General features: G+C 39.9%; 1 protein-coding gene across 1 annotated transcript in view; it reads right to left on the bottom strand.

Moving 5' to 3' along the window:
* Window positions 1-8,105: 8,105 nt before the first annotated feature.
* Window positions 8,106-25,808, bottom strand: part of LOC131876230 (photosystem I P700 chlorophyll a apoprotein A1-like) — a 19,684-nt gene continuing 1,981 nt past the window's right edge. The window contains exon 2 of the mRNA XM_059221109.1: window positions 8,106-8,164. Within this exon, the coding sequence (XP_059077092.1) occupies window positions 8,106-8,164 (59 nt within the window). The remainder of the gene's footprint in view (window positions 8,165-25,808) is intronic.

Here is a 25,808-nt window from a genome sequence, read left to right as displayed (position 1 = left end):
TGCATTTTGAGATTAGGGTTTGAACTTGCATTACTTGATCTTACAATTTCAACAAGGGAATAGAAATCCTAATAGATATCCTGTGGCTCTCTCTTTCACAAAAAGAAGTAGCCAATTGTGCGATATCTCCAGGCTCTTTCGTATTCCGTAATGTGTGTCAAAAGGTAGGATTAGGGCATGATTAACCTAGTCTCACTTTTTCCCCTACACACCAGGAAACTAAGCTTACTGTTGACGGGCTTGCTAATTGTGCTTCGCGTATCTGGCCCCAAGGCAATTGGCAGGGGGTAGGTGCTTTGAACAGTGCAGGGGGTGTGGCTTTCTTCTGGAACCCAAGGAAAGTTTCCCCCTTATGTTGGATGTCTAGTCGGTCTTCCATTTCTCTGATTGCTTCTAGTTTTGTTATTGGAGAAAGGTTTCTCTTATCCAATATTTATGCTCCTACGGATCTTTCAGGTAAGTTAAATCTCTGGGCCCACATTCGTTTCATTCGAGCCTTGGACCCATATCTCCCATGGATTCTGGCTGGTGATTTTAATGCTGTTACTTGCTTAGATGAAAAACGTGGTGGGTTAGCCAAGTTAGACCCTTCTGCTAATCTTCTCAGGGATATGATTGGTTTCTTGAATCTCATTGATGTGAAGCCTTCCAATGGGGTCTTTACCTGGAATAATAGGAGATGTGGTGTGGAGGCTATCTCTGAAAGGCTTGATATATTTCTTATCTCCTGTTATTGGTTGAATAGTTGGTTGACGACCAGCTCTGAAATTCTTGATTGTAGGGGCTCTGACCATTGGCCCATAAAACTTTCTATCACCACTTATGGTGTCACCAAAAATCCCTCCTTCAAATTTCAATTGATGTGGTTAAGAGATCCATCTCTCCAGGACCTTATGCTGGATTGGTGGCATGAGGGGATGCCTGCTCATGGGACAGCCATGTTCACTTTTAGCAAGCGGCTTCAGCATGTGAAGTTTAGACTTAAGAGATGGAATAAACAATGTTTTGGGAACCTTCAAGCTCAGAAGATGGCTGCCCAGTCCAAGTTGGATACTATCACTCGTCAGATTCGGGACCAGGGGTTGACCTCTGCCCTTAGTATGGCTGAGTCCTTGGCTCTGAAGGGTTTAGAAGAGTGGGAACTTCGGGAAGAGATCTTCTGGAAGCAAAAATCTCGTATTGATTGGCTTCAGGAGGGGGACAGGAACACTGCTTTCTTTCATAATTCAGTTAAGGCTCGTAGACAGGGAAATTCTATCTCCTCTCTTGTTGCGCAGGATGGGGCTCAACTCTCGTCCTATGCTGATATTTCCAGGGAGGCAGTCAATTATTTTTCAAACCTCTTTTCTAGGGAGATTATTGCTGCCCAGGCTAAGGAGCAGGCCATCATGGATTGTATTCCCCGCCTGGTCTCTTCTCAGATGAATGGGACTCTCTTATGTCCTATCTTGTTACCTGAGTTGGAGAAAGTGGTATTTAATATGAAAAAAGGTAAGGCGTCTGGTCCTGATGGGTTTCCAATTGAGTTCTTTCAAGAGTTCTAGGAAATTATAAAGTTTGATCTGCTTGAGGTGGTTCAGGAATCTCTTAGGAGCAAACAGATGCTCAAGTCTATGAATTCTACCTTCTTGGCCCTCATACCTAAGCTAGAAGGAGCTAACTAGTTAGCTCAATTCAGGCCTATTGCATTATGTAACATTGTTTACAAGATCATCACCAAATTGATTGCTGAGAGACTCAAACCACTCCTTGGTTCTTTGATCTTGGCTGAGCAGGGTGGTTTTGTTGAAGGGAGACAAATTTTGGATGGTGTTGTGATAGCCATGGAAGCTGTTCATTCTATGGCTAACTCTAAGGAGAAGGCTATGTTTATTAAACTTGACATGTCTAAAGCTTATGATCGGGTGAGCTGGGAATTCTTACAGAAAACTCTCTTGGCTTTTGGCTTTGCCGAGGAATGGGTGAACTAGGTTCTTAGTTGTGTGACCTCTACCTCATTCTCTGTTCTCATTAATGGGGAACCTACAGATTTGTTTAGCGCTTCTCGGGGACTCCGGCAAGGGGATCCTTTATCCCCTTACTTATTCATTATCATGGCTGAGGGTCTTGGTAGATTTATTAAATCTCAGGTGAGACAGGGTCTTATCCATGGTTGGAGTTGGAACAACCTTCTCCCTTCCTACTCTCATCTTCAGTTTGTGGATGACACTGGGCTAATGGGCTTGGCTAGAATTAGCGAGGCGGTGAACTTCAGGCGAGCCTTAGACATCTATCTGAAGGCTTCTGGTCAACATATTAATGATGATAAATCCTCTATCTATTTCTTTAATACTCCTCAGCTTATTCAGAATAGGATTGCTAGGATCCTAAGATTTTAGATCGGCTCTCTTCCCCTGATGTACCTTGGGATCCCTTTGGCTTTGGGAGGACAGCGGAGAGACTATTGGCAGGGTATTTTGGATAAATTTTGAAGTAGAGTTAGCCATTGGACTCATAGATGGCTATCATCTACTGGGAGAGTGATTCTCCTTAAGACAGTGGTGCAGTCTCTCCCCATTTATAGGTGTTGTGTGCAGGTTCCCCCGTCCACCTTTGTGCGGGAATTTGATGCTTTGTCTCGACAGTTTCTATGGTCTGGCAACCTTCTCTCCTCAAAATGGAGCCTGGTCAAGTGGGAGTCTGTTTGCAGGCCGAAGCATGCTGGGGGCCTTGGTCTCAGGTCTATGGCACTTGTTGTCACTCGCCTTGGCTGCCAAGCTATACTGGAGGTGGTGTAACAATCTTGATCAGGATTGGGCGAAGATTCTGGCCCACAAGTATCTTCCGGGTGATGATTGCCTCGATGTGCTGCATCTTCCTTTGTTGGGTAAAGGTTCTTGTATTTGGGATACCCTTAAGAAGGGTGCTCAGCTGATTAAGGAGGGCCTCTTCTGGATTTGTAATAGAGGCTCTGATGTTCTATTTTGGCAGGACTCTTGGGATGGCCACCCTCCCATTCTTTCTAGTTTTCCTCAGCTTCAACCTCTTTGCCATATTTTTTCTGAGGTAGGTTGGATTAAGGTGGAGCATTTTAAAACTGTCAAGCGTATTGGGCAGGTGGTGGTGGCTTGCTGGAAAGACCCACAGGAGTGGCCCATGGGTGGATTTGATGAGAATCGTGTTGTTCTTTCTAGAGTTTTGGAGGCTCAGCTTTGCAGCTCCCTTAATGGGAGGGATGTTCTAGCTTGGAATCCTAGTCCAAAAGGTAAATTTACTGTTGCCCAAGGCTATGCTATGCTGGACAGGAAATTTTATGGTCCTGCTGAGGTGCACTGGTGGAAGAAGGTTTGGGACAACTTCTCTTGGCCCAAATGTAATTTTTTCTTATGGTTGGTTGCTCAGGGGAAGTGCCTCACTTGGGAAAAGCTTCGCAAGCGTGGCTTTCAGGGGCCCTCTATTTGCCTTCTTTGTTCTCACAGTGAGGAGTGTTCCTCCCACTTGTTTTTTCTTTGCCCTTACTCTAGGGAGTTATGGCACAGATGGTGGGAGGCTTGGCATCATGGGTGTATTCATGCTACCTCCTTGATTGACTTCTGGGAAAGTTTGGGCAGACCACCAACAAAGACTTCTTTCCTTCAGGTGGCCTGGTCTATTGGGCCTATTTTCATTCTTTGGAACCTTTGGTTGGAGAGGAACCGTAGAGTTTTTTGTGGTTCCAATTTGGGAAATCTTCAACTGTGGAAGAAGATAATTAGTAGGCTTCAAGAGACTATTTCGGCTAAGTGTGACATGTCTGAAAATATGGATCCTGGTGATTTGGATATTGTGCGGAATTTGAGCTTGGGGGATAGTAACCAGGGTTATTTTGCTGGCAGAAGGCCCCGTCAGGTTCGGTAACGTGTTTGTCGTGATGGGAAGTGGATGCCTCCCCTAGTGGGGGTCCTAAAGATTAATACTGATGGTTCTTCTCGTGGGAACCCTGGTCATGCTGGTGTGGGGGGTATTGGTAGAGGTAATGATGGTGGTGTGGTTTTTGTCTTCTCTAGTTACAAAGGGCAGCAATCTAATAATCTGATGGAGGCCCTGGCTATTAAGATTGCTGTTGAGCGTGGATGCTCTTTAGGCTGGAGGAGGATCATATGTGAGTTGGATTCTCAGATTGTTGTGGACTTGCTGAACAATCAAAGGTTTGATGATGTTAGTTGGCAATTAGTGTCCGTGAGCAGACAGATTTTGAGTCTTTGCAGCTCCCTGGATTCTATCTCCTTTTGTCATATCCCTAGAGAGTGGAACAAAGTTGCCGACTATCTTGCGAAGTGGGCCTCTGAGAATGTGGATGGTTGGGATATCAGTGGAAAGGATGAGCTTTCTTCTCATTATCTTGAGACCCTTCAGAGGTTACTGGTGGAGGACATGAATAGGTAGTGTTGTTGCTGGTTGGTCTGGTGGTGTTCTGTTTTGGTTGGCCTTTGGCCTTTGCTTTGTACTTTGGTTCTGATTGAATAAAATTTTTACCCCTTTTGTTTTTAAAAAAATAAAATAAAAAATAAAAATTCCCAGACGTAGACTTACAATCATCCATACTACCTTCCCAATATGAATCACTAAAGCCAACAAGATTGAACTTTTTCAAAAGAGTAGTAATGAATACAAAAATTTAAAGTCCCTTTCACATACCTCAAAATCCTCCTAGCTGCATGGTGTAGGAACACCCTTCCAATCTCTCCCTCCTTCATGTTTTGTTGGTAATATGCTTCTTTGAAGCCATTGTATATAAAATAATGAGCCAAGTGCTCATAGGTCCTAGTTAGGGTCCTAGAGGAGATCTTAGGGGTCAAAAGTCAAGATTGAGATTTTCTTGAAAATGGAGGGTATGTGTGTCTTTGTGGTGTTTAGGGGTCCTTCATAACATGGTGGTGTCCTTAGGCTGGCCCAATGTGGGTTAGGAGTCATGAAAAGCAACATTGGGAAAGTTGCTCAAAACTTGCAAAAGTTGCATGACAACTTTTCCACCAGGAGGTCTAAATCCTTAGTTTGGCATGGACAACCCTAATATGGGAACATAGACCGAGGCAAAGGTGGTATAAGTATTTGCAAACCCTAAGTTAATGGGTTGGATGCCAGAGATTGTACGGCCCAAGCAAGAAAAGCTTGATTGTGACTATTTGTTGGTTACCAGTCAGTTTGAATGAATCTACCGAGGAAGTTAATGGATTGATTTGCATGTAAGATTGTGTGGAGTGTCTTCAATGGTGTAAATATATTCATTGTGAGCAATTAGATTAGGTTTTTATTTGCAGGTTGAGTGTGTTTGTAAATAGTTTGTAAATTGTCTTTTCTTTGTCCAGTTTAAGAGTGGTTTGGGCAAATGAAGTCATAACTCCATTCCCCATTGTGGAATCACCATGAAACCATGGGGAATGGAATTGAAGACCATATAATATAGTCCCATGCAAGCAGGGCCCTTGAAAATGCAAGGAGGCCAAACAAAGACCTACTCCTAGGCGAGACTGGACAGTGCCTGGCTAGGAGAGGTCAAATTGTAGAGGTCTTGAAGAGCAAGGTTGGTCAGAGGAGAGTGCATCCTTTGGAGGAGGTGTAGAGTAGTGAGTGAAGCATAACTAGTGTGAAGGAGGAGCCTCCAACAATCCAAACAAGGTGGCTAAAACTCAAAACACTCACTAGGACTGAGGTAGACCATTAAACCCTCACAAAAACCCTTAAAAATCCAAAAATTTGCCCTAGGCACTATACGGCCACTTGGAGGCCCAAAACCCAAGAAATCCTTGAACCCTTGCCAAATGAATGGCAGTCCATTTTGTGAGTTTGGGTAGTTTGTGCATAGTTTGTGAGAGGAAGCCCTAAAAGTCCGGGTAGGAGGCCTAATTGGTCCTAATCCGTGTAGCCCTATTTTGTAAGCAAAACACAAAATAGTGAAATCGGTAAGGGGTTGAAGGCTTGAAACCTCCCGGGGGCACATGAATAGGTGAAAAGACCATGAAATAGACTTGATACAACCTTTCTAAGACCTTGGAAGGTGTGGAACAAGCCTAGCCCTTATTAGCCATAGTAAGGGGTTTTGAGTCTCATGAGTAGGTGAGACCTTAGGAGTAGCATTGAAACTCATTGGTGGGTGGATTGGGCAAGGTCAGGGGATTCCTCAAGTAAAGGAAGTCCTAGAGACCCTAGGGTGTGTAGAGAACACCAGGTGATCCAAGGAAAGGATACAAGAGCATAGACTAGGCTAGTCTATCCCTAACCCCATCCCATTGGATTGTTATCAGAACTTAGTAAAAGACTTGGAGGACTGTGTATGTCTCTATATACTGTTGAATCAGTAGGGGAGAGCAGAATGGTAACTAATGCAGAAGGAGAAAAATAGACTCCTTGAAGAAGCTATGAGTGAGATAAGGGATAAATTGCAGGAAGTGGTGGATTAGAGGACACAAGGACCTTGGGATGAAGACACCAAGGGTAAAGGCAAGAAAAAGATAGACTTCGATGATATTATCCCTGAACCAGATCCCTTGTTCAATGAAGAACCATTTGTAAAGGCTATTAAGGCTTTGAACACCAAGGCTTTTGAAGGATTGCCACATTTCAGTGGAAGAATGAACATAGACACTGTTATGGAGTGGATTGAGGGCATGGAAAACCACTTTGAGTGTGAGGGAGTGATAGAGGATCAAAAGGTTAAAGTTTCTTAAACAAGATTAAGGGGAGCAACTTTAACATGGTGGAAGTACCTGCAAGAAGAGAGAGTTAGTATGGGGAAGCTACTTATTGCAAATTGGAAGGCCATGGTGAGTAAGATCAAGGAGAACTACTTACCAGAGGATTATGAATTCCAACTTCATGAGAAGAGATAGGGATTGAAGCAAAAAGACCTTGATGTAACCTCCTACATCAAAGAATTTCAAAAGCTACATCTTAGATCCAAAGTCCAAGAAGATGAATCTATTAAGGTGCCTAGGTATCTAAGCGGCCTAAAGTGGAACATTAAAGATGAGATAAGCCTATGGACTCCTACTACTGTCCAAAAATGTCATCAGGTTGTTGCCAAGGTAGAAGACAGGAAGAAAAGGAAAGGACACTCCAATAACAGAGGTAGAGGCAGAGGTAGAGATCAAGTGAATCACCGAGGTGGCTACCAAAGCAAGGCAAATGACAAGAGGAAACAAGGAGAAGCCAAGCTGACTGAGCATGGCAGGAGGACATTTTAGAGGAAGAGGTGTGCAAGGTGGTCCAAATAGGGGTAGAGGTACCGGTAGAGGTAACCCTTACTTTGTAAATATGAAGTGTTACAATTGTGGACAAATGGGACACCTGGCATATAGATGCCCTGACAAGCCTACATCATCAAATAGTGGAAAGAGGGTTGCTTATGCACATGAAGACTCTTCAAGAAGCAAGGCACCTCAGGTGGACCATATTGAATCAGAGATTGGAGAAAATCTGATGTTTAACAGGGTCTTGATAAGAGAGCCAATCAAGAATGAACCTAAGCATAGGAGGGCATTGTTTAGGGTGAGATGCAAGATTCTTGGTAAAGTTTGCAAGGTGATAGTTGATTCAGGGTCAACTGACAATATCATATTAGAAGAGGCAGTTAGGAAGCTAAAACTCACAAGGATACCCCACACTAACCCATACAAGGTGACATGGTTGAATCATGAGCAGAGTGTGCTAGTCAATGAACAGACTTGGGCAGAGTTTTCTATTGGAGGATACAAGGATAAGATCCTTTGTGATGTGTTACCTATGGATGCATGTCACTTATTACTAGGAAGACCCTGGCAATTTGATAGGAAGGTGATCTATGATGGAGAGGAGAACTCCATTTCCTTTAAGAAGGACAGCAAGACCTTCAAAATTCAGTCCTTGGTAGAGAATGAAGAAGGAACTTCAAAGACACCTAGTGTCTTAATGGCTATTGGTAAAGAGTTTTTAAAATTTCTACATGAGGAAGAGATAGTGAAGTGTGCCATCTTTGTGAAGCCAAAGGAGGAAGGAGAAAAGTTGCAGGCAGAAGTACCCAAGGAGGTGAAGCAAATGTTGCAAGAGTATAAGGACATAGTGAGTGATGGAGCACCTGCAACACTCCCACCAAGAAGGTCTATATGCCATCAAATAGAATTTGTTCCCGATGCATCGTTACCTAACAAGGCTGCATATAAGCCCACACCTGATCAGAACAAGGAGATAGCAAGGCAAGTGCAGGAGTTATTGGAACAAGGACTGATTAAGAAGAGCATCAGCCCATGTGCAATCCTGATAGTGCTAGCATCAAATAAGGGAGGCAAGTGGAGAATATGCACTGACTCAAGAGCAATCAATAGGATCACCATAAGGTATAGGTTTCCTATTCCTAGAATAGAAGATCTAATGGACTGTTTAGGAGGGGCTATGTATTTTACCAAGCTAGACCTTAAAAGTGGTTATCACCAGATAAGAATTAAGGAGGGTGATGAGTGGAAGACTACTTTCAAGACCATAGAGGGATTGTATGAATGGCTTGTGATGCCATTTGGACTCACCAATGCCCCAAGCACCTTCATGAGGTTGATGAATGAGGTGTTGAAGGATTTTAGAGGCAGATTTGCGGTGGTGTACCTAGATGACATTCTCATATATAGCAGAACCAAAGAGGAGCACCTTGAGCATTTGAGGTTAGTCTTAGAGAGGTTGCATGAGGAGAAGTTATCCATAAACCTAGAGAAGTGTGACTTCTTGAAGCAAGAGTTGGTTTACTTAGAATTTGTGGTGTCCAAAGGAACCTTAAAGATGGATCCAAGCAAAGTGGAGGCAATCTTGAATTGGCCTGCACCTAAAATAGGGATTGAAGTTAGGAGTTTTCAAGGATTAGCTCAATTCTATAGGAAGTTTGTGAGGAACTTCAGTGGCATATGTGCACCAGTCCTTGACATGATTAAGGGAGGCCTTAAAACTAAGTTTGAATGGACTGAACAGGTTGACAAAACATTTCAAATGTTGAAGCAAGAAGTAGCCACAAAACCTATCCTTCTCCTACCTACGTTTGATAAGCTATTCACTTTGGAGTGTGATGGAAGTGGAATAGCAGTAGGTGGTGTATTGATTCAAGAGGGAAGACCTATGGCATTTTTCAGTGAGAAGGTTAATGAAGCAAAGAAGAAGTACTTAGCCTACGACCTATAGTGGTATGCATTAGTGCAGTCTCTAAAGAAATGGAGAAATTACCTACGCCCAAAAGAATTTGTGGTGTTCACAGACAAATAGGCATTGAGTTACACCAAAACTCAAGAGAAGCTTATCAATAGACATCTGAAATCGATGGATTACCTCCAATCCTTCACCTTCACCATCAAGCATAAGAAGGGGCAACTTAACAAGGTGGCAGATGCATTAAGCAGGAAGTTGTTGATAGTTCAAGAACTATAGTTGTAGAGCATAGAAATAGAAGGTTTCAAAGACCTCTATGAAGGAGATGAAGACTTCTCATTGGCTTAAAAGGTTTGCAAGGAGTTTGAGAACCATTTCCATGGTGAGTATGCAGATTACACTCTCCAAAATGGTCTCTTGTTCAAGGGTAATCAACTGTGTGTACCAAGGGGATCCATGAGGGAGAACCTCATCCAAGAAAAACATAATGGTAGTTTAAGTGGACACTTTGGAGTCAACAAAACCTTAGATTTAGTACAGAGGTACTACTATTGGCCAAAGTTGCCCAGGGATGTGAAAAGATATGTAGAACAATGTGGTGTATGCCAAAGAGAAAAAGGGGGATCAAGCAATGCTGGTCTCTATCAACCATTGCTGGTCCCTAATAGGCCTTGGGAATGCATAAGCATGGACTTTGTAGTAGGACTTCCCAAGACAAAGACAAGTATGGATAGCATCTATGTGGTAGTAGATAGATTTTCCAAGATGATCCATTTTATTCCATGTAAAACTATACATGATGCTAACTATGTTGCACATCTTTTCTTTAAAGAGATTGTTAGGATTCATGGACTCCCTTTAAGCATTGTTTCAGATAGGGACAACAAGTTCATGGATCATTTTTGGAAAACATTATGGAGGAGACTAGGAACTAACTTGTCATTTAGCTTAGTTTACCATCCACAAATAGATGGTCAAACTGAAGTCATCAATAGGGTGTTAGGCAATTTGTTGAGGTGTCTAACTAAGGAGTATGGGCAGACATGGGACCTAATCATTCCTCAAGAAGAGTATGCATATAATGACAGTGTGAATAGGACCACTGGTAGAAGTCCTTTTGAGGTTGTGTATGACAGACATCCAAGGGGAGTATGTGAGTTGAGAGACCTTAGTACTATGGAGATGAAGAGTGGGCAAGAAGAGGACTTCACTCAAACCATCAAGGAAGTCCAAGAGCAGGTTAAGAAGGCCATCCTTGAATCCACTCAAAAACTAAAGGCCAAAATGGATGAGAAAAGGAGAGAAGTTCAGTTCAAGGTGGGTGACTATGTGAAGGTCCATTTGAGAAAAGCTCGGATGCAAAGTGGTAAGCCTACCAAACTGCAAATGAAGAGGGTAGGACCTTAGGAAATTTTGGTAAAATATGGTGTGAATGCATATAAGGTTTATCTTCCTTCAAACTTAGCCATTTCACTAGTCTTCAATGTTGCTGATCTGGTCATGTACAAGGGAGAGATAGTAGGGTAGACTGAGAACCAAACCAAGGTACTACAAGTCTTGGATGTGAATACCTTACCTCAAGTGAAGAAGCCTATAGAAGAGGAGATTTTGGAGTCAAGAGTGAAGAAGTCTACCAGACACCAGGTCTATATGGAGTACTTAGTGAAATGGGTAGATCAACCAATATCTAAAGCTACTTGGGTGGAGGAGAGTAGGTTCAAGACACTTGGAATAGACCCGGCTCTCATCTCTTCTTCTATTTCTTAGTTGTGTGTAGAGGGGGAGTATGGTGTAGAAGCACCCTTCCAAGCTCTCCCTCCTTCATGTTTTGTTGGTAATATGCTTCTTTGAAGCCATTGTATATAAAATAATGAGCCAAGTGCTCATAGGTCCTAGTTAGGGTCCTAGAGGAGATCTTAGGGGTCAAAAGTCAAGATTGAGATTTTATTGAAAATGGAGGGTATGTGTGTCTTTGTGGTGTTTAGGGTTCCTCCATAACATGGTGGTGTCCTTAGGTTGGTGCAATGTGGGTTAGGAGTCATGAAAAGCAACATTGGGAAAGTTGCTCAAAAGTTGCAAAAGTTGCATGACAACTTTTAAAAGTTGTCAAGCAACTTTTCCACCAGGAGGTCTAAATCCTTTGTTTGGCATGGAAAACCATAATATAGGCACATAGACTAAGGAAAAGGTGGTATAATTATTTTCAAACCCTAAGTTAATGGGTTGGATGTCAGAGATTATATGGCCCAAGCAAGAAAAGCTTGGCTGTGACTATTTGTTGGTTACCAGTCAATTTGAATGAATCTACCAAGCAAGTTAATGGATTGATTTGCATGTAAGATTGTGTGGAGTGTCCTCAATGGTGTAAATATCTTCATTGTGAGCAATTATATTAGGTTTTTATTTGCAGGTTGACTGTGTTTGTAAATAGTTTGTAAACAGTCTTTTCTCTGTCCAGTTTTAGACTGGTTTGGGCAAATGAAGTCATAATTCCATTCCCCATTGTGGAATCACCATGAAACCATGGGGAATGGAATTGAAGACCCTTTACTATAGTCCCATGCAAGAAGGGCCCTTGAAAATGCAAGGAGGCCAAACAAAGACCCACTCCTAGGTGAGACTGGACAGTGCCCAGCTAGGAGAGGTCAAATTGCAAAGATTTTGAAGAGCAAGGTTGGTCAGAGGAGAGTGCATCCTTTGGAGGAGGTGCAAAGGAGTGAGTGAAGCATCATTGGTGTGAAGGAGGATCCTCCACAAATCCAAACAAGGTTTCTAAAACTCAAAACACTCACTATGACCCAGGCAGACCATTAAACCCTCACAAAAACCCTTAAAAATCCCAAAATTCGCCCTAGGCATTGTACGGCTACTTGGAGGCCCAAAACCCAAGAAATCCTTGAGCCCTTTCCAAATGAATGGTATTCCATTTTGGGAGTTTGGGTAGTTTGTGCATCATTTGTTAGAGGAAGCCCTAAAAGTTCGGGTAGGAGGCCTAATTGGCCCTAATCCTTGTAGCCCTATTTTGTAAGCAAAACACAAAATAGTGAAATCGGTAAGGGGTTGAAGGCTTGAAACCTCTTGGGGGAACATGAATAGGTGAAAAGACCATGAAATAGACCTGATACAACCTTTCTAAGACCTTGGAAGGTGTGGAACAAGCCTACCCCTTATTAGCCATAGTAAGTGGTTTTGAGTCTCATGAGTAGGTGAGACCTTAGGAGTAGCATTGCAACTCATTGGTGGGTGGATTGGGCAAGGTCAAGGGATTCCTCAAGCAAAGGAAGTCCTAGAGACCCTAGGGTGTGTAGAGAACACTAGGTGATCCAAGGAAAGGATCCAAGAGCATACACTAGGCTAGTCTATCCCTAACCCCATCCCATGACTGCATTCATATGTATTTTTGATGGATTTGTCATATACCTTGAAACAAGTGAAACTGAATATGCAATATTAGGCCTTGTGTGGGTTAGAAACTTCAAGCTCTCGACAATACTTCTATAAGCTATCTCGTCAACTAATTCAACACCATCATCTCTACACAATATAACTCCATGAGCACTTGGAGTAGGAGATGGATTACAATCAAGCATATCAATTTTATCTAGCATATCCTGTGCATACTTTGTTTGAAAAAAGAAAATCTCATCCTTACTTTGGTAAACCTCCATTCCTAGAAAATATTTCATGTGAACAAGATCTTTCATCTCAAATTCATTCATCATAACAACTTTGAATTCATCTTTCATCTTAGAACTACTAGCCATATACCATAGATCATCAACATACAAACTTGTGATGAGAATATCAATACCTTATTGTTTTTAGTAAAGGGTAGGATCACTCTTACTTCTCTAGAAGCCATTCTCCTGAAAGTATCCATCAATCCTAGCATTCCAAGATCTTAGTGCTTGCTTGAGGCCATACAAAGCCTTCTTGAACCTATAGACATGATTCTCTTTTCCTTCCACTTAAAAACCTTGTGGCTTCTCCATATATACTTCCTCTTCTAAGTACCCATTCAAGAAGACACTTTTCACATCCCTATGATGTATTCTCCACTTATTTTGAGATGCTAATTAAATAAACATTGTAATGGTCTCCTATCTTGATACTAGTGCAAATGTCTCTTCATAATTAATACCATACTTATATTTGAATCCTTTAGAAACTAATCTTGCCTTGTGTCTTTCAACACTCCCATCACTATTAAACTTGGTCTTGTAGATCCATTTGGTGCCAATATTTTTCTTGTCATGTGGAAGCTCTATCAACTCCCAAGTGTCATTCATGTGAATGGAATCTATCTCTTCTTGTGTAGAGTGCATCCAAACCTCATTAGTACATGCATATTCAAAATATGATGGTTCAAAATCAGCCTTGGCTAATAAAGCAACATTTGTTGTCTCACCTATTGGGTTTTTTGTTGATTTGAGAGGATCCGGTTAATACTGAGAGTGGGGGTGAATCAGTATTAACACCACTTGAAAAACTGAAACTTAAACTTATCAAACATTCTCCAAATCAAACATAAACCAACAATAGAAACATTTAACAATACCACTATCTATTGATAATCATCTGCTAAGCTGATTTATCAATGTTGCTCATTAAGTGTTCATTAACCATACATAAATTGAAAGTAAATTATAACAACACATCAAAAACATTCACCATATGAACACCATATTTTTTACGTGGAAACTCAAATAGAGAAAAGACCATGGTGGGATTTGGTACCCACAAAATTTGTTCACTCTTTCAAAATGCGCCCAGTTAGGAGCCTAGCCTAGTTAGGAGCTTACAAATATGCCTAGTTAGGAGTAGACCCTGTTAGGAATCACCCAGTTAAGGGATTTAGATGATGAGCCACCATGTTAGGGGATTTAAAATGTAAGGTCTATTAGGAGCTTTGACCTATTAGGATCAACCTCGTAATAGGATTTAAAATTCAGATGTTGAGCCACCCTATTAGGGGATTTAAAATGTAAGGCCTGTTTGGACCTACCTCATTAAGGGATTTTATCTTTTGCAAATGTTAGGGAACAATAGTGAATGATCTGGGTATAGCACTTAATTACTTGCTTGATTAGATCCAATTCTGCTCCAATTCTACAACACTCTAATAGATATCTCCCACTCTTATTCAGCTTCACACACTTCTCAAAACCACCAACACAACAAACAACAGTAGTACCGACATAAATAAATTTTACAACTAGGTCGGCAAATAAACCCTAGATACATCAATATTTTACAATACAGGTCATCACAAATCATATAAGATAATCATATACATCATTACAACATTTTACAAAACAATATCAACCATAGAATGATCATAAGTTGTCACAACAAGTCGCTCTGATAGGTTGATAAACCCTTAGAACATTCCTCTAAGCACTTCAATGTTTCTCAAGAAATTCCATCTTCAAAAGAACCAAAACAACAATTAAACATTTCATGTGGGTTGTCCCATGTCACCTTAACATTTGAACTCGATGTAGATCACTGCCAAACCAAAAATCATTACCGATCCTTAAACCCTTCTTAAACCCTAGCAAAAACTCAACAAAAACCATAAACATGACTTCCGGTAGTCAAAACATGATGTGGTTCTGATCAGATACATATTACAATGATATAACCTTAAGTTCCAAACCACAATACTTCATTCATCACCAATCGCCAGATCTAATCAAAATATTTCCTCATCTACTAGTTAAGGTCCTAGTTCCTAGTTTCTTGTTTCTTGTTTCTTTACCGGTAAGCAATTTCTAGGAGACCAAAAAGATTAAGATGATAGAATATAACATAGTAAACATCAGTTGACATCAATGACAACACAAATAACTTATCAAAGTCATCTATCCATGCAGTCTCAATCTCTTCATTGCAATTCAACTATATCATCACCAATAGTCCTTTACCAATTCAGACAACATTCTTCATCTGCGTCAGTTATGCCAATCATGCTAGCATTTTCTTCATGTGCTTGATTTGCACTCCTCTAATAGATATTACTCAATCTTCTTACCTTCCTTATAGAACTTGGTACTGAAGAACTTGATGAAGGGCTGATCGGCGGAGTTACACTACTAGATACAGAAACATTATTTGGATACTCATGATCAATATCAACAATTATATCATCATTCAAAATAGATTTTGACTTCTCAAAATAGCCTTTTTGATGACCATAAACTCCTCCTTCATAAAAAATTACATCTCTTGAGACAATAAGCTTATCAGTGATGGGATTATACAATCTATAAACCTTGCTTTTCTCACTATACCCAATAAAAATACATGACTCAATTTTTGCATATAACTTTTGTCTATTTTGATCATGTACATGCACATAAGCCAAACAACCTAAAAAATTGAAATGATTAACATTAGGCCTTTTTCCATACCAAGCTTCATAAGGAGTCATCTTTTCTAGTGCACTATTGGGGCTATGGTTGAGGATGTACATCGTTGTAGCAACTGCATCTCCCCAATAAGAATTTCTCAATATATTGGTTTGTATCATGAAACTTTCCATTTATACCACAATACGATTCTTTCTTTCAGCTACCCCATTCTGTTGAGGTGAGTATGCAGTAGTGAGTTGCCTCCTGATACCATTCTGATCACAATAACTATGGAAAACCTTTGAGAAAAATTCTCCTCCATGATCAGTCCTCAAACATTTGATCTTGCACCCTTTCTTATTTTCCACAAGGGCTTTGAAATTATTGAATGTATCTAGGGCTTCATCTTTGGTCTTCAAAAATAGTACCCAGCAATTTTGTTAGTAATCATCAATAAAAGTGATGAAATATGATGACTTACCCAAACTCTTAATCTACATAGGACCACATATGTCTGAATAAATAAGCTGAAGTGGGTGATGTGCCCTCCATGCATTACCCTTTGGAAACTTTTCCCTTGCATTCTTTCCTTTAGCACATCCTTCACAATCCTCCTTATTCTCCTTTCCTTGGGCAAACCAAAAACTAATGCATGTGAGGTTAGAAACTTAAAATTGTGAAAATTTAAATGCCCATAGCTAAGATGCCATAATCAACTTGAATCTTCATAAGCCATATTTACAAGGCTACTGTGATGATCACCAAACCTCAAAGGGAACATCCTATTTCTTGTCATAGGCACAACTGTGATCACCCTATTGCCCTTATTCTTAGCATAGATAGTACATGTCTTATTCTCAAAGACTACTTTATAATTTTTCTCACATATTTGCCCAACACTTAACAAATTATGCTTGAATTGTGGAGTATAATAAATACCATGAATACTCTTTATACCTTCTTTTGTTGGGACCTTCATAGCTCCTTTGGCAGCAACGTCCAATGATTTATCGTCACCAAGATGGATCTTTGATTAAAAACTTCCATCCTTTGTTGAAAACAACTTTTCATTCCCTGTCATATGGTTAGAGCTTCCACAATATAGGTACCAAACATCTTTACCAGTATTTTCATCATTGGCATAAGATTAAAAAAAGTGATATGGAGGATTCTCATTACTTTCTTGAGCATAGTTAGCACTTTTACCTTCTTTCAATCTACATTCTCTTTCAAAGTGGTCATACCTATTATAATGGTAATACTGAACATTTCTCTTATCAAATATGCCTCTACCTCTTCCTTTATGACCACCTCTTCCTCTTGAGCCACCTCGGCTCTACCTCTTGAAGAATTTGGGATTTTCCCTTTACCTTGGCCTTGATTGCTTTTGGCACTACTATTGCTTGCATCTTCATTCTTTGTGATTTACAATTTAGATGAAAATACTTTGTCAACACTTTCAAAAGCATTTTTCCATCTTTCTTCATTAGACATCGGGGATCCAACCAATTGATCAAACTATAGTTTTGTTAAATCCTTGCTTTCTTCTATGATTATGGCAACATGATTCCATCTGGGTGTCAAAGATCTCAATAGATTTTTAATTACAGTTTCCCCAAGTGTAGCCATTTTATTAACCATATCTTTGACTCTGACACAATAATCACTTATACTTTCAGCTTCTTGCATCTTCAAATTCTCAAACTCTCGCTTCAATGTCTGAAGAGGAAAAATGTCATGGTTTTGGTGTTGCTTGAAACAAAAGAAGAACAAAAATGGGCCAACGGATGTGGTAAAAAATGGAGCCAAAGTGCACACCTTGAACTTTCTGCTAATTAACTAGAAATGAAGGCATGGATAATAGGGAATACACAACATAAAATTTAGGTTGTGCTAGACCCAAAGCCTACACAGCATTCATTATGGATTACATGAGTATAGGTGGTCGTACATGTTCGAGCAAATTGGAAAGTCGACCACTGAAAGGAGTATGAGACATTGACGATTCTAGTGGAGTTTCAACAAAGAATAGCCTATCGGCTAATAAATATGTGAGAACATTAGATTCTTAAAGTTGCGTAACAAAGATTCAAGTAGACTATTTTCTTTTTCAAAATCTATTCTATTTTGCTATGGTTGATTTGAACAAATCAGTTATGAAAATTTATTGCAATACAATAGGATATACAATAATATCTTATTTTCATTCCAATAACTTTAAGAGATAAAAAAAATATATAAAATATAATTATTTTTATACAATTGGAATAAAAAAAGAGAGTCAGAAACAACACAACAAATAATATTTTTCTTATTTTGTAATTATATTATCTTATTCTTTTATAAAAAAATTTCTCCAGATTGAAAGGATGCAATTATATCGCAAACATAAAGTTAATAATATTATTAAGAGAAATGAAACAACTGGCTGAAACCTATTCTATTCCAAAATAACTACTAAAATCAGATTTGCATTCTTGTGAAAATAATTCAATTTCCCTCGCAACCATAATGATTATATTTAACCTGACGACAGTCAAGACAATTTCTTACCGTATGCCAACTCAATTCATCATGTGTACTGCCTTGAAACACCTACTTGATTGATAAACTCATGTAAGATAGTAATATATTAGAAATGAATTCAGGAATTCATAAACTCAAAATAATTAAATGTATTAAAATGCAATCACAAGGCTCCCAAATTTTAGCTCAATTTTGGGAAATTTTAGAACCGTATAACTTATAAATTCATGTACTAATAAACTCCATGCAATTTTATAGGAATTACCAAAATATGCCTGCTTGAACAAATTAGACTAAATCAGTGAAATGAGTTCTATGATTATCATTTAGATGTTGAGTGAACTCATTCTGCAGTGAATGGAGAAATTTAAGCAAGTAATATCTAATTAAATAGGTGATTGAAAAGCTTCAATATCATCGCTGCTATGCCTATACCCTAATATTCTAGGATTAAACACCATCAACACTCTATGCATCGTCCATATCAAAACATTTAGAATGCATATCTGTTGGCATGTGATGCTGAAGTATCACTGCCGTGAAACTGAAGTTCATTGCCATGCACCGATCACGTAGTATCGGGCAAGAAATTCAAGCATAGGATTATAGATACTAGATAGTTTGCATGCACGCAGTTAAATAGTTAGTTTAGCTAGCAATATGTTATGATCACCATTCACCGTAAAAGATATCAGCTAAATCTCCTAGTTGGTTGTAAATATTCTATTTTTGCATATTTGTGTTCCATGTAAAATTCAATTGATAAATTTGTATATTTGGCTCCATTCACCTCCTTTAGATTGGTATCAGAGTGCAGGTGTGAAGAGAAAGATTGCCGAAGGTATTGGAGAATTTTCAGATTGCAAAGGAGATTGTTGTTCTCCAAAGATTATTTGAAGAATGATATTTGAAGATAGCTATTGAAAGTGACGCTGTGTGCAAACAAGATTACACAAAAATTTGTTTGAAGATTGCAAGGAAGACACATGTTTGCTGTGAAGAGACCATTGTGTTGCAATTGATATTGTAGAAGATATCATTGGGATCTTAATGTTATGTCCTAGCAGAGGGAAGCCTTTGTATGAAGCAGATTTGAAGATTTAGCTAAAAGGTTGGAGAGATCCTAACAATATAGGTTTGGACAAATCAATGAAGATTAAGGGAGCCACAGTATTGTGAAAGATTGCAGACCCGTGAGGATTGATCACTATGCCAGGAGATAAGATCGTGGAAGATTATAGCTTGTCAAGGAAATTCACAGTTTTTGGCAAACAAATTGGAGGAGTTTATTAGAAATTGGTTCGTTGCTTTAAAGTGGAGATCATCGAATCATGGCAAAGGAGAGAGGTAATCGTAGAGTATGCATGTGTTGAGAGGTGCTGATTGATATTTTTTCTTTGAAGTCGTAGTGTAGAGTGTGAAGAAAGTAGACAGAGAGAGCTTTTGGCCAAAGCCAATTCTGTAGAAGTAAAGGACGTGTTCAAAACTTTTGAATAAGTCGCTGAGGTTGTGAAGTCTGAAGACGTTGGAGAAAAGAAAGAAAGAGACAGATTCTGAAGAATCTAATTGTGAAGACATTAAAAGGCCTGGTATGAACTGTTGTAGCAGTCAGGAGCAGTCTGGAGTCCGCTATTGCCAAGAGATTTGGAGATTGTGTTAACGAGTCAAAATTGGTCATGTTGAAGTTGTAGCTTAAGGAGGGAGAGTCTGCATTGCTAGTCATACATGAGGTCTAGAAGAGATCAAGAGTAAATTAAAGATTGAAAAAGAGCCTGGAGAGCTTAGAGATTAGGAGAATTTTGATTTTTTGAAAAATAGAAGACCCAAATCAAATTGTGGTTAATGTGAAGAAATTGCAATAGTAGTAGCTACTAGAAGGAGCAACTAAAAAGAAGAGGAAATCTTGCAGAAGCAAGGGGCAATGCTTAGTCTTTTGTAGTCATCTGAAACCACTTGTATGGGAGATTTGTGGTCAGTTAGAAACCACTTAGTGATGCTTAGTGGTAACCCAAAACCACCTCAGATTTGTATTGATTAGGGATAAGCCACAAAATCCCAAGGTGATCCAGAGAAGAGAAGTCACCCAATGACAACCTTATGTTTAGGTGAAAGGAAAATATTGTCTTGTAAGATGTCTACAAAAAATGAAGTTATAAGAAGATTCAAATTGAAGTTTGACCATTTGAAGAACTGTCATAGCAGTGGGAGAAGCTAGATGAATGAAATTATTATCAAGAAATGGATATGAAGATTGACAGATTTAGAGTTAGCTTGAGAAAGTCTGAAGACAAATAATTTGACAGAAGAAGAGAGCAGTCAAGGAATTATACACGCAGAAGCATTTGTGGTCAAAATTAAAGGGGAGTTCTCAATAGCTTTGAGATCATATAGCAAGTCTCAGCATCAAGGGAGAGTATGTTGGCATGTGATGCTGAAGTATCACTACCATGAAACTGAAGTTCATTGTCATGCACCGATTAGGCAGTATCGGGCAAGAAATTCAAGCAGAGGATTATAGATAATAGATAGTAAATATTTTGTTTTTGCATATTTGTGTTCTGTGTGTAAAATTCAATTGATAAATTTGTATATTTGGCTCCATTCACCTCCTTCAATATCAACAAAGTTGTAGTGCAAAAATTATTCACCGTCAAATCTACATTATATAATATATGAATAAGCTAATTCACCAAATCCCAAATCCATTAAAATGGAACAAACCTTGGGCACACTTCGAAAGGAGGGTGTTAGAGCCCTCACATGTCACCACTTACTATCGCCACCATGACTAAGAATAAGACCAAACTTGATGAAGGTAATGAGGTCACGCCCATCCCATAAAGCTTCCAAACATTGGTGAGAAAGTAAACTGTAAGCAGTTGTGTGATTATTTGTCTTTCATAGGAGTTTACATCTCATGAGCTGGCACGATTGTGGGAGCAGGGAAAATTAAATTTAATGTTAAGGATCATTAATACAATAAAATCTATTCTCTTGTGCTAGATCCCACAATTGTGAGTCCATTCTCTTGTAAAATGACCTTTTTATACGTTATATTCATATATTTATCAAAATTTCATTGTCTAAATCTTTGAGGATAATTCTCTTAATTTCCTCCATTAATCTTTATATTTTTAAAATGCTCCTCACAACAAACCGGATTTCAAAGTAGGTCAATATGCATATCATTAGAATTCAAAAATGTTATACAGGTAAAAGTCATCCATTAGATTAACAATTGGTTTGCTGAAAGATAGGAAATGCCTTATCTTTGTGAGATAACGAGTTATCTTTAAACTGGAGTGGAATCGATCCAAAAAAAAATTGTTTGTTCACTGGTAGAGCTCCCCAACAACAAATATGAGGTCATTAATTTAACTTTTAATTGGTCTATAAAATGTTTAACAGTAAATCAACATTTAAGCTGATAGAACCAAGTAAATTTAGAACTTTCACTTATAGTGTAGCTCAAAGAGAGAATTGGGAAATGATCCATTCTCAAATTAGAGATGGACACATTACCAAGAGGGCTAGTAGCTTAGTGATAGCAAAAATGAGATGCTCTAGACTCAACTCGTAGTCTATAAAAAAATTAACATGGTATTATAGTTTATGTCAGCAAAACAATGTCAAAATCTACAGGGTGATCGTACGGATCCATGTCGCACTTTAGGCTAACAATGCTCGTTCCTTGACCGGACTAATTTGGTAGCCACGTAGCACTCACGTGGCAAGGTGTTTCTGGCTGGAAGGGTTCCAGTTGGAATGTTTCCGGCCAGAACACCCTTGCCCTATATAAGAGCCCAAATCTACCCAAGCCCCTCATTTTGCATTGAGCAACTTGGAGTTGAGCGAGAGGGTGCAAAAATTCCCAAAGATCGGGTCGGAACGGTTTCAGTGGTAAATACCTTGTTTTTAATTTAATTTTTTTAAATACATATTTATTTTATCATATTAATTTAGATTGCTTTTTCTTAAAATATTTTTTAATAGAAAATTAATTTTTTGATAGCCAATTAGGTTTTTTTAAGTTTTTTAAAATAGTTTTTAAAAAATAAATTACTTTTTTGAATTTTTTCTATCATACTAGTTTAGAATATGAGAAAATAAATACATACATGTACATAAATACACACATACATACAAATCCATACATAAACATACACATACATACATACATACCTACACACATACATACACATATATACAAACCTACATACATACATACACATACATACCTACATACATACATACACATACATACTCACCTACATACAAGTTTACACAAACATACATACCTACCTACATACATACATATAAAATAATTATATATAGACCTTAGGACATACACATACATATAAATACATACACATACATACATAAACATACACACATAGGTCTACATACATACATACATACACACATACATGTACATACCTAAATGTAAATACGCATACATAAATACATACACATTCATAAATAAATACACATAAAATAATTATATACACCTTAGGACATACATACACCTCACGACAAGCTATCATGGGTCGTAAGGTGTATGTATGTATGTGTATGTAAACAACCTAAGGTATATATAATTATTTTATATGACCCCTTAGGACCACACCAGACCCCTTATGACACATGTGCACCCTTTAGGACCTATTAGGACCAAATGGTGTCACAAGGGGTCTTATGTGGTCCTAAGGGGTCAGGCATGTGTTCTAACACAGGGGCGACCCGTTAGGAGCACACAAGGCCCCTTATGACACATGTACACCCCTTAGAACCTATTAGAACCACATCAGACCAAATGGTTTTGAAAGGCATCTTATGTTCTAAGGGGTCACACATGTGTTCTAACACATGGGTGACCCACTACGACATATGAACACCCCTTAGGACCTATTAGAACCACATAAGACCAAATAGTGCCGCAAAGTTTCTTATGTGGTTCTAAGGTGTCACACATGTGTTCTAACACGTGTGACCCCTTAGGACCACACAAGGCCCCTTACGAGACATGTGCACCCCTTAGGACCTATTACGACCACATAAGACCAAATGGTGTCGAAAGGGGTCATATGATGTCCTAAGGGGTCACGCGTGTGTTCTAACACATGGGTGACCCCATAAGACAACACAAGGCCCCTTACGACACATGTGCACCCCTTAGGACCTATTAGGACCACATAAGACCAAATGGTGCTGAAAGGGGTCTTATGTGGTCGTAAGGAGTCACACATGTGTTCTAACAAATGGTTGACTACATAGGACCAAACAAGGCCCCTTACGACACATGCACCTCTTATGACCTATTAGGACCACATAAGATCAAATGGTGTCACAAGGGGTCTTATGTGGTCCTAAAGGGTCACGCATATGTTTTAACACATGGGTGATCCCTTAGCACCACACAAGGCCCCTTACAACACATGTGCACCGCTTAGGACCTATTAGGACTGCATAAGACCAAATGGTGTCACAAGGGGTCTTATGTGGTCCTAAGGGGTCACACATGTGTTCTAACACATGGGTGACCACTTAGGACCACACAAGGCCCCTAACGACACATGTGCACCCCTTAGGACCTATTAGGACCACATAAAACAAAATGGTTTTGAAAGTGATCTTATTTGGTCCTAAGGGGTCACGCATGTGTTCTAACACATGGGTGACCCCTTAGGACCACACAAGGCACCTTACAACACATAAACACCCATTAGGACTTATTGGGACCACATAAGACAAAATGGTTTCGAAAGGGGTCTTATGTGGTCCTAAGGGGTCACGCATGTGTTCTAACACATGGGTGACCCCTTAGGACCATACAAGGCCCTTTACCACACATGAAAACCCTTTAGGACAACACAAGGCCCGTACCACACATGAACACCCCTTAGGACCTATTAGGACCACATAAGACCAAATAGTGTCAGAAGTGGTCTTATGTGGTCCTAAGGGGTCACACATGTGTTCTAGCATATGGGTGACCCATTAGGACCACACAAGGCCCCTTATGAGACATATGCACCCATTAGGACCTACTAGGACCACATAAGACCAAATGGTGTCACAAGGGGTCTTATGTGGTGCTAAGGGGTCACTCATGTGTTCTAACACATGGGTGACCCCTTAGGACCACACAAGGCCCCTTAAGACCCCTTAGGATACATGTGCATTGCTTAGGACCTATTAGGACAACATAAGACCAAATGGTGTCGCAAGTGGTCTTACGTTGTCCTAAAGGGTCATGCATGTGTTGTAACACATGGGTGACAACATAGGACCACACAAGGGCCCTTACAACATATGTGCACCTGTTAGAACCTATTAGGAGCACATAAAATAAAATGGTTTTGAATGTGGTCTTATGTGATCCTAAGGGGTCACGTATGTATTCTAACACATGGGTGACCCCTTAGGACTACACAAGTCTCCTTACAACACATGAATGCCTATTAGGACCTATTGGGACCACATAAGATAAAATGGTTTTGAAAGGGGTCTTATGTGGCCCTAAGGGGTCACACGTGTTCTAACATATGGGTGACCCCTTTGGACCACACAAGGCCCCTTACCACACATGTATGCCCCTTAGAACCACACAAGGCCCCTTATCACACATGAGCACCCCTTAGCACCTATTAGGACCACATAGGACCAAATGGTGTCAGAAGGGGTCTTATGTGGTCCTAAGGGGTCACGCATGTGTTCTAAAATATGGGTAACCGCTTAGGACCACACAAGGCCCCTAACCACATATGAACACCCCTTCAGACCTATTTGGATCACATGAGATAAAATGGTTTCAAAAGGGGTCTTATGTGGTCCTAAGGGGTCGCGCATGGGTTCTAACACATGGGTTACCCCTTAGGAGCACACAAAGCCCCTTACCACACATGGACATCCCTTAGGACCTTCTAGGACCACCTCAGACCAAATGGTGTTGCAAGGGGTCTTATGTGGTCCTAGAGAATCACACATGTGTTCCAACACATGGGTGACCCCTTAGGACCACACAAGGCCCCTTACGACGCATGAACATCCCTTAGGACCTATTAGGACGATATAAGACCAAATGGTGTCGCAAGGGGTCACGCATGTGTTCTAACACATGGGTGATCCCTTAGGACCACAGAAGGACCCTTAAGACACATGTACACCCCTTACGACCTATTAGGACCACATAAGACCAAATGGTATCACAAGGGGTCTTATGTGGTCCTACGAGGTCATGCATGTGTTCTAAGACATGGGTTACCCCTTAGGACCACACAAGTCCCCTTACGACACATGTGCACCCCTTAGGACCTATTAGGACCACATAAGACCAAATTGTGTCCAAAGGGGTCTTATGTGGTCCTAAGGGGTCACGGATGTGTTCTAAGACATGGGTGACCCCTTAGGACTACACAAGGCCCCTTACAACACATGTGCACCCCTTAGGTCCTAGTAGGACCACATAAGATGAAATGGTGTTGCAAGAGGTCTTATGTGGTCCTAAGGGGTCACGCATGCGTTATAACAGATGGGTGATGCCTTAGGACCACACAAGGCCCCTTATGACACATGTGCACCCCTTAGAACCTATTAAGACCACATAAGACCAAACGGTATTGAAAGGGGACTTATGTGGTCCTAAGGGGTCATGCATGTGTTCTAACACATGGGTGACCCCTTAGGACCACACAAGGCCCCTTACGACACATCTGCATCACCTAGGACCTATTAGGACTACATAAGACATATGTTGAAATTAATTAAATTGTATATGTAATTGTAAGACCTAATTTGGCTAATTGTAAA

The sequence above is a fragment of the Cryptomeria japonica genome, chromosome 5 (assembly GCF_030272615.1).
Source record: "Cryptomeria japonica chromosome 5, Sugi_1.0, whole genome shotgun sequence".
Lineage (NCBI taxonomy): Eukaryota > Viridiplantae > Streptophyta > Pinopsida > Cupressales > Cupressaceae > Cryptomeria > Cryptomeria japonica.
This window is presented reverse-complemented; position numbering and strand designations above follow the sequence as displayed.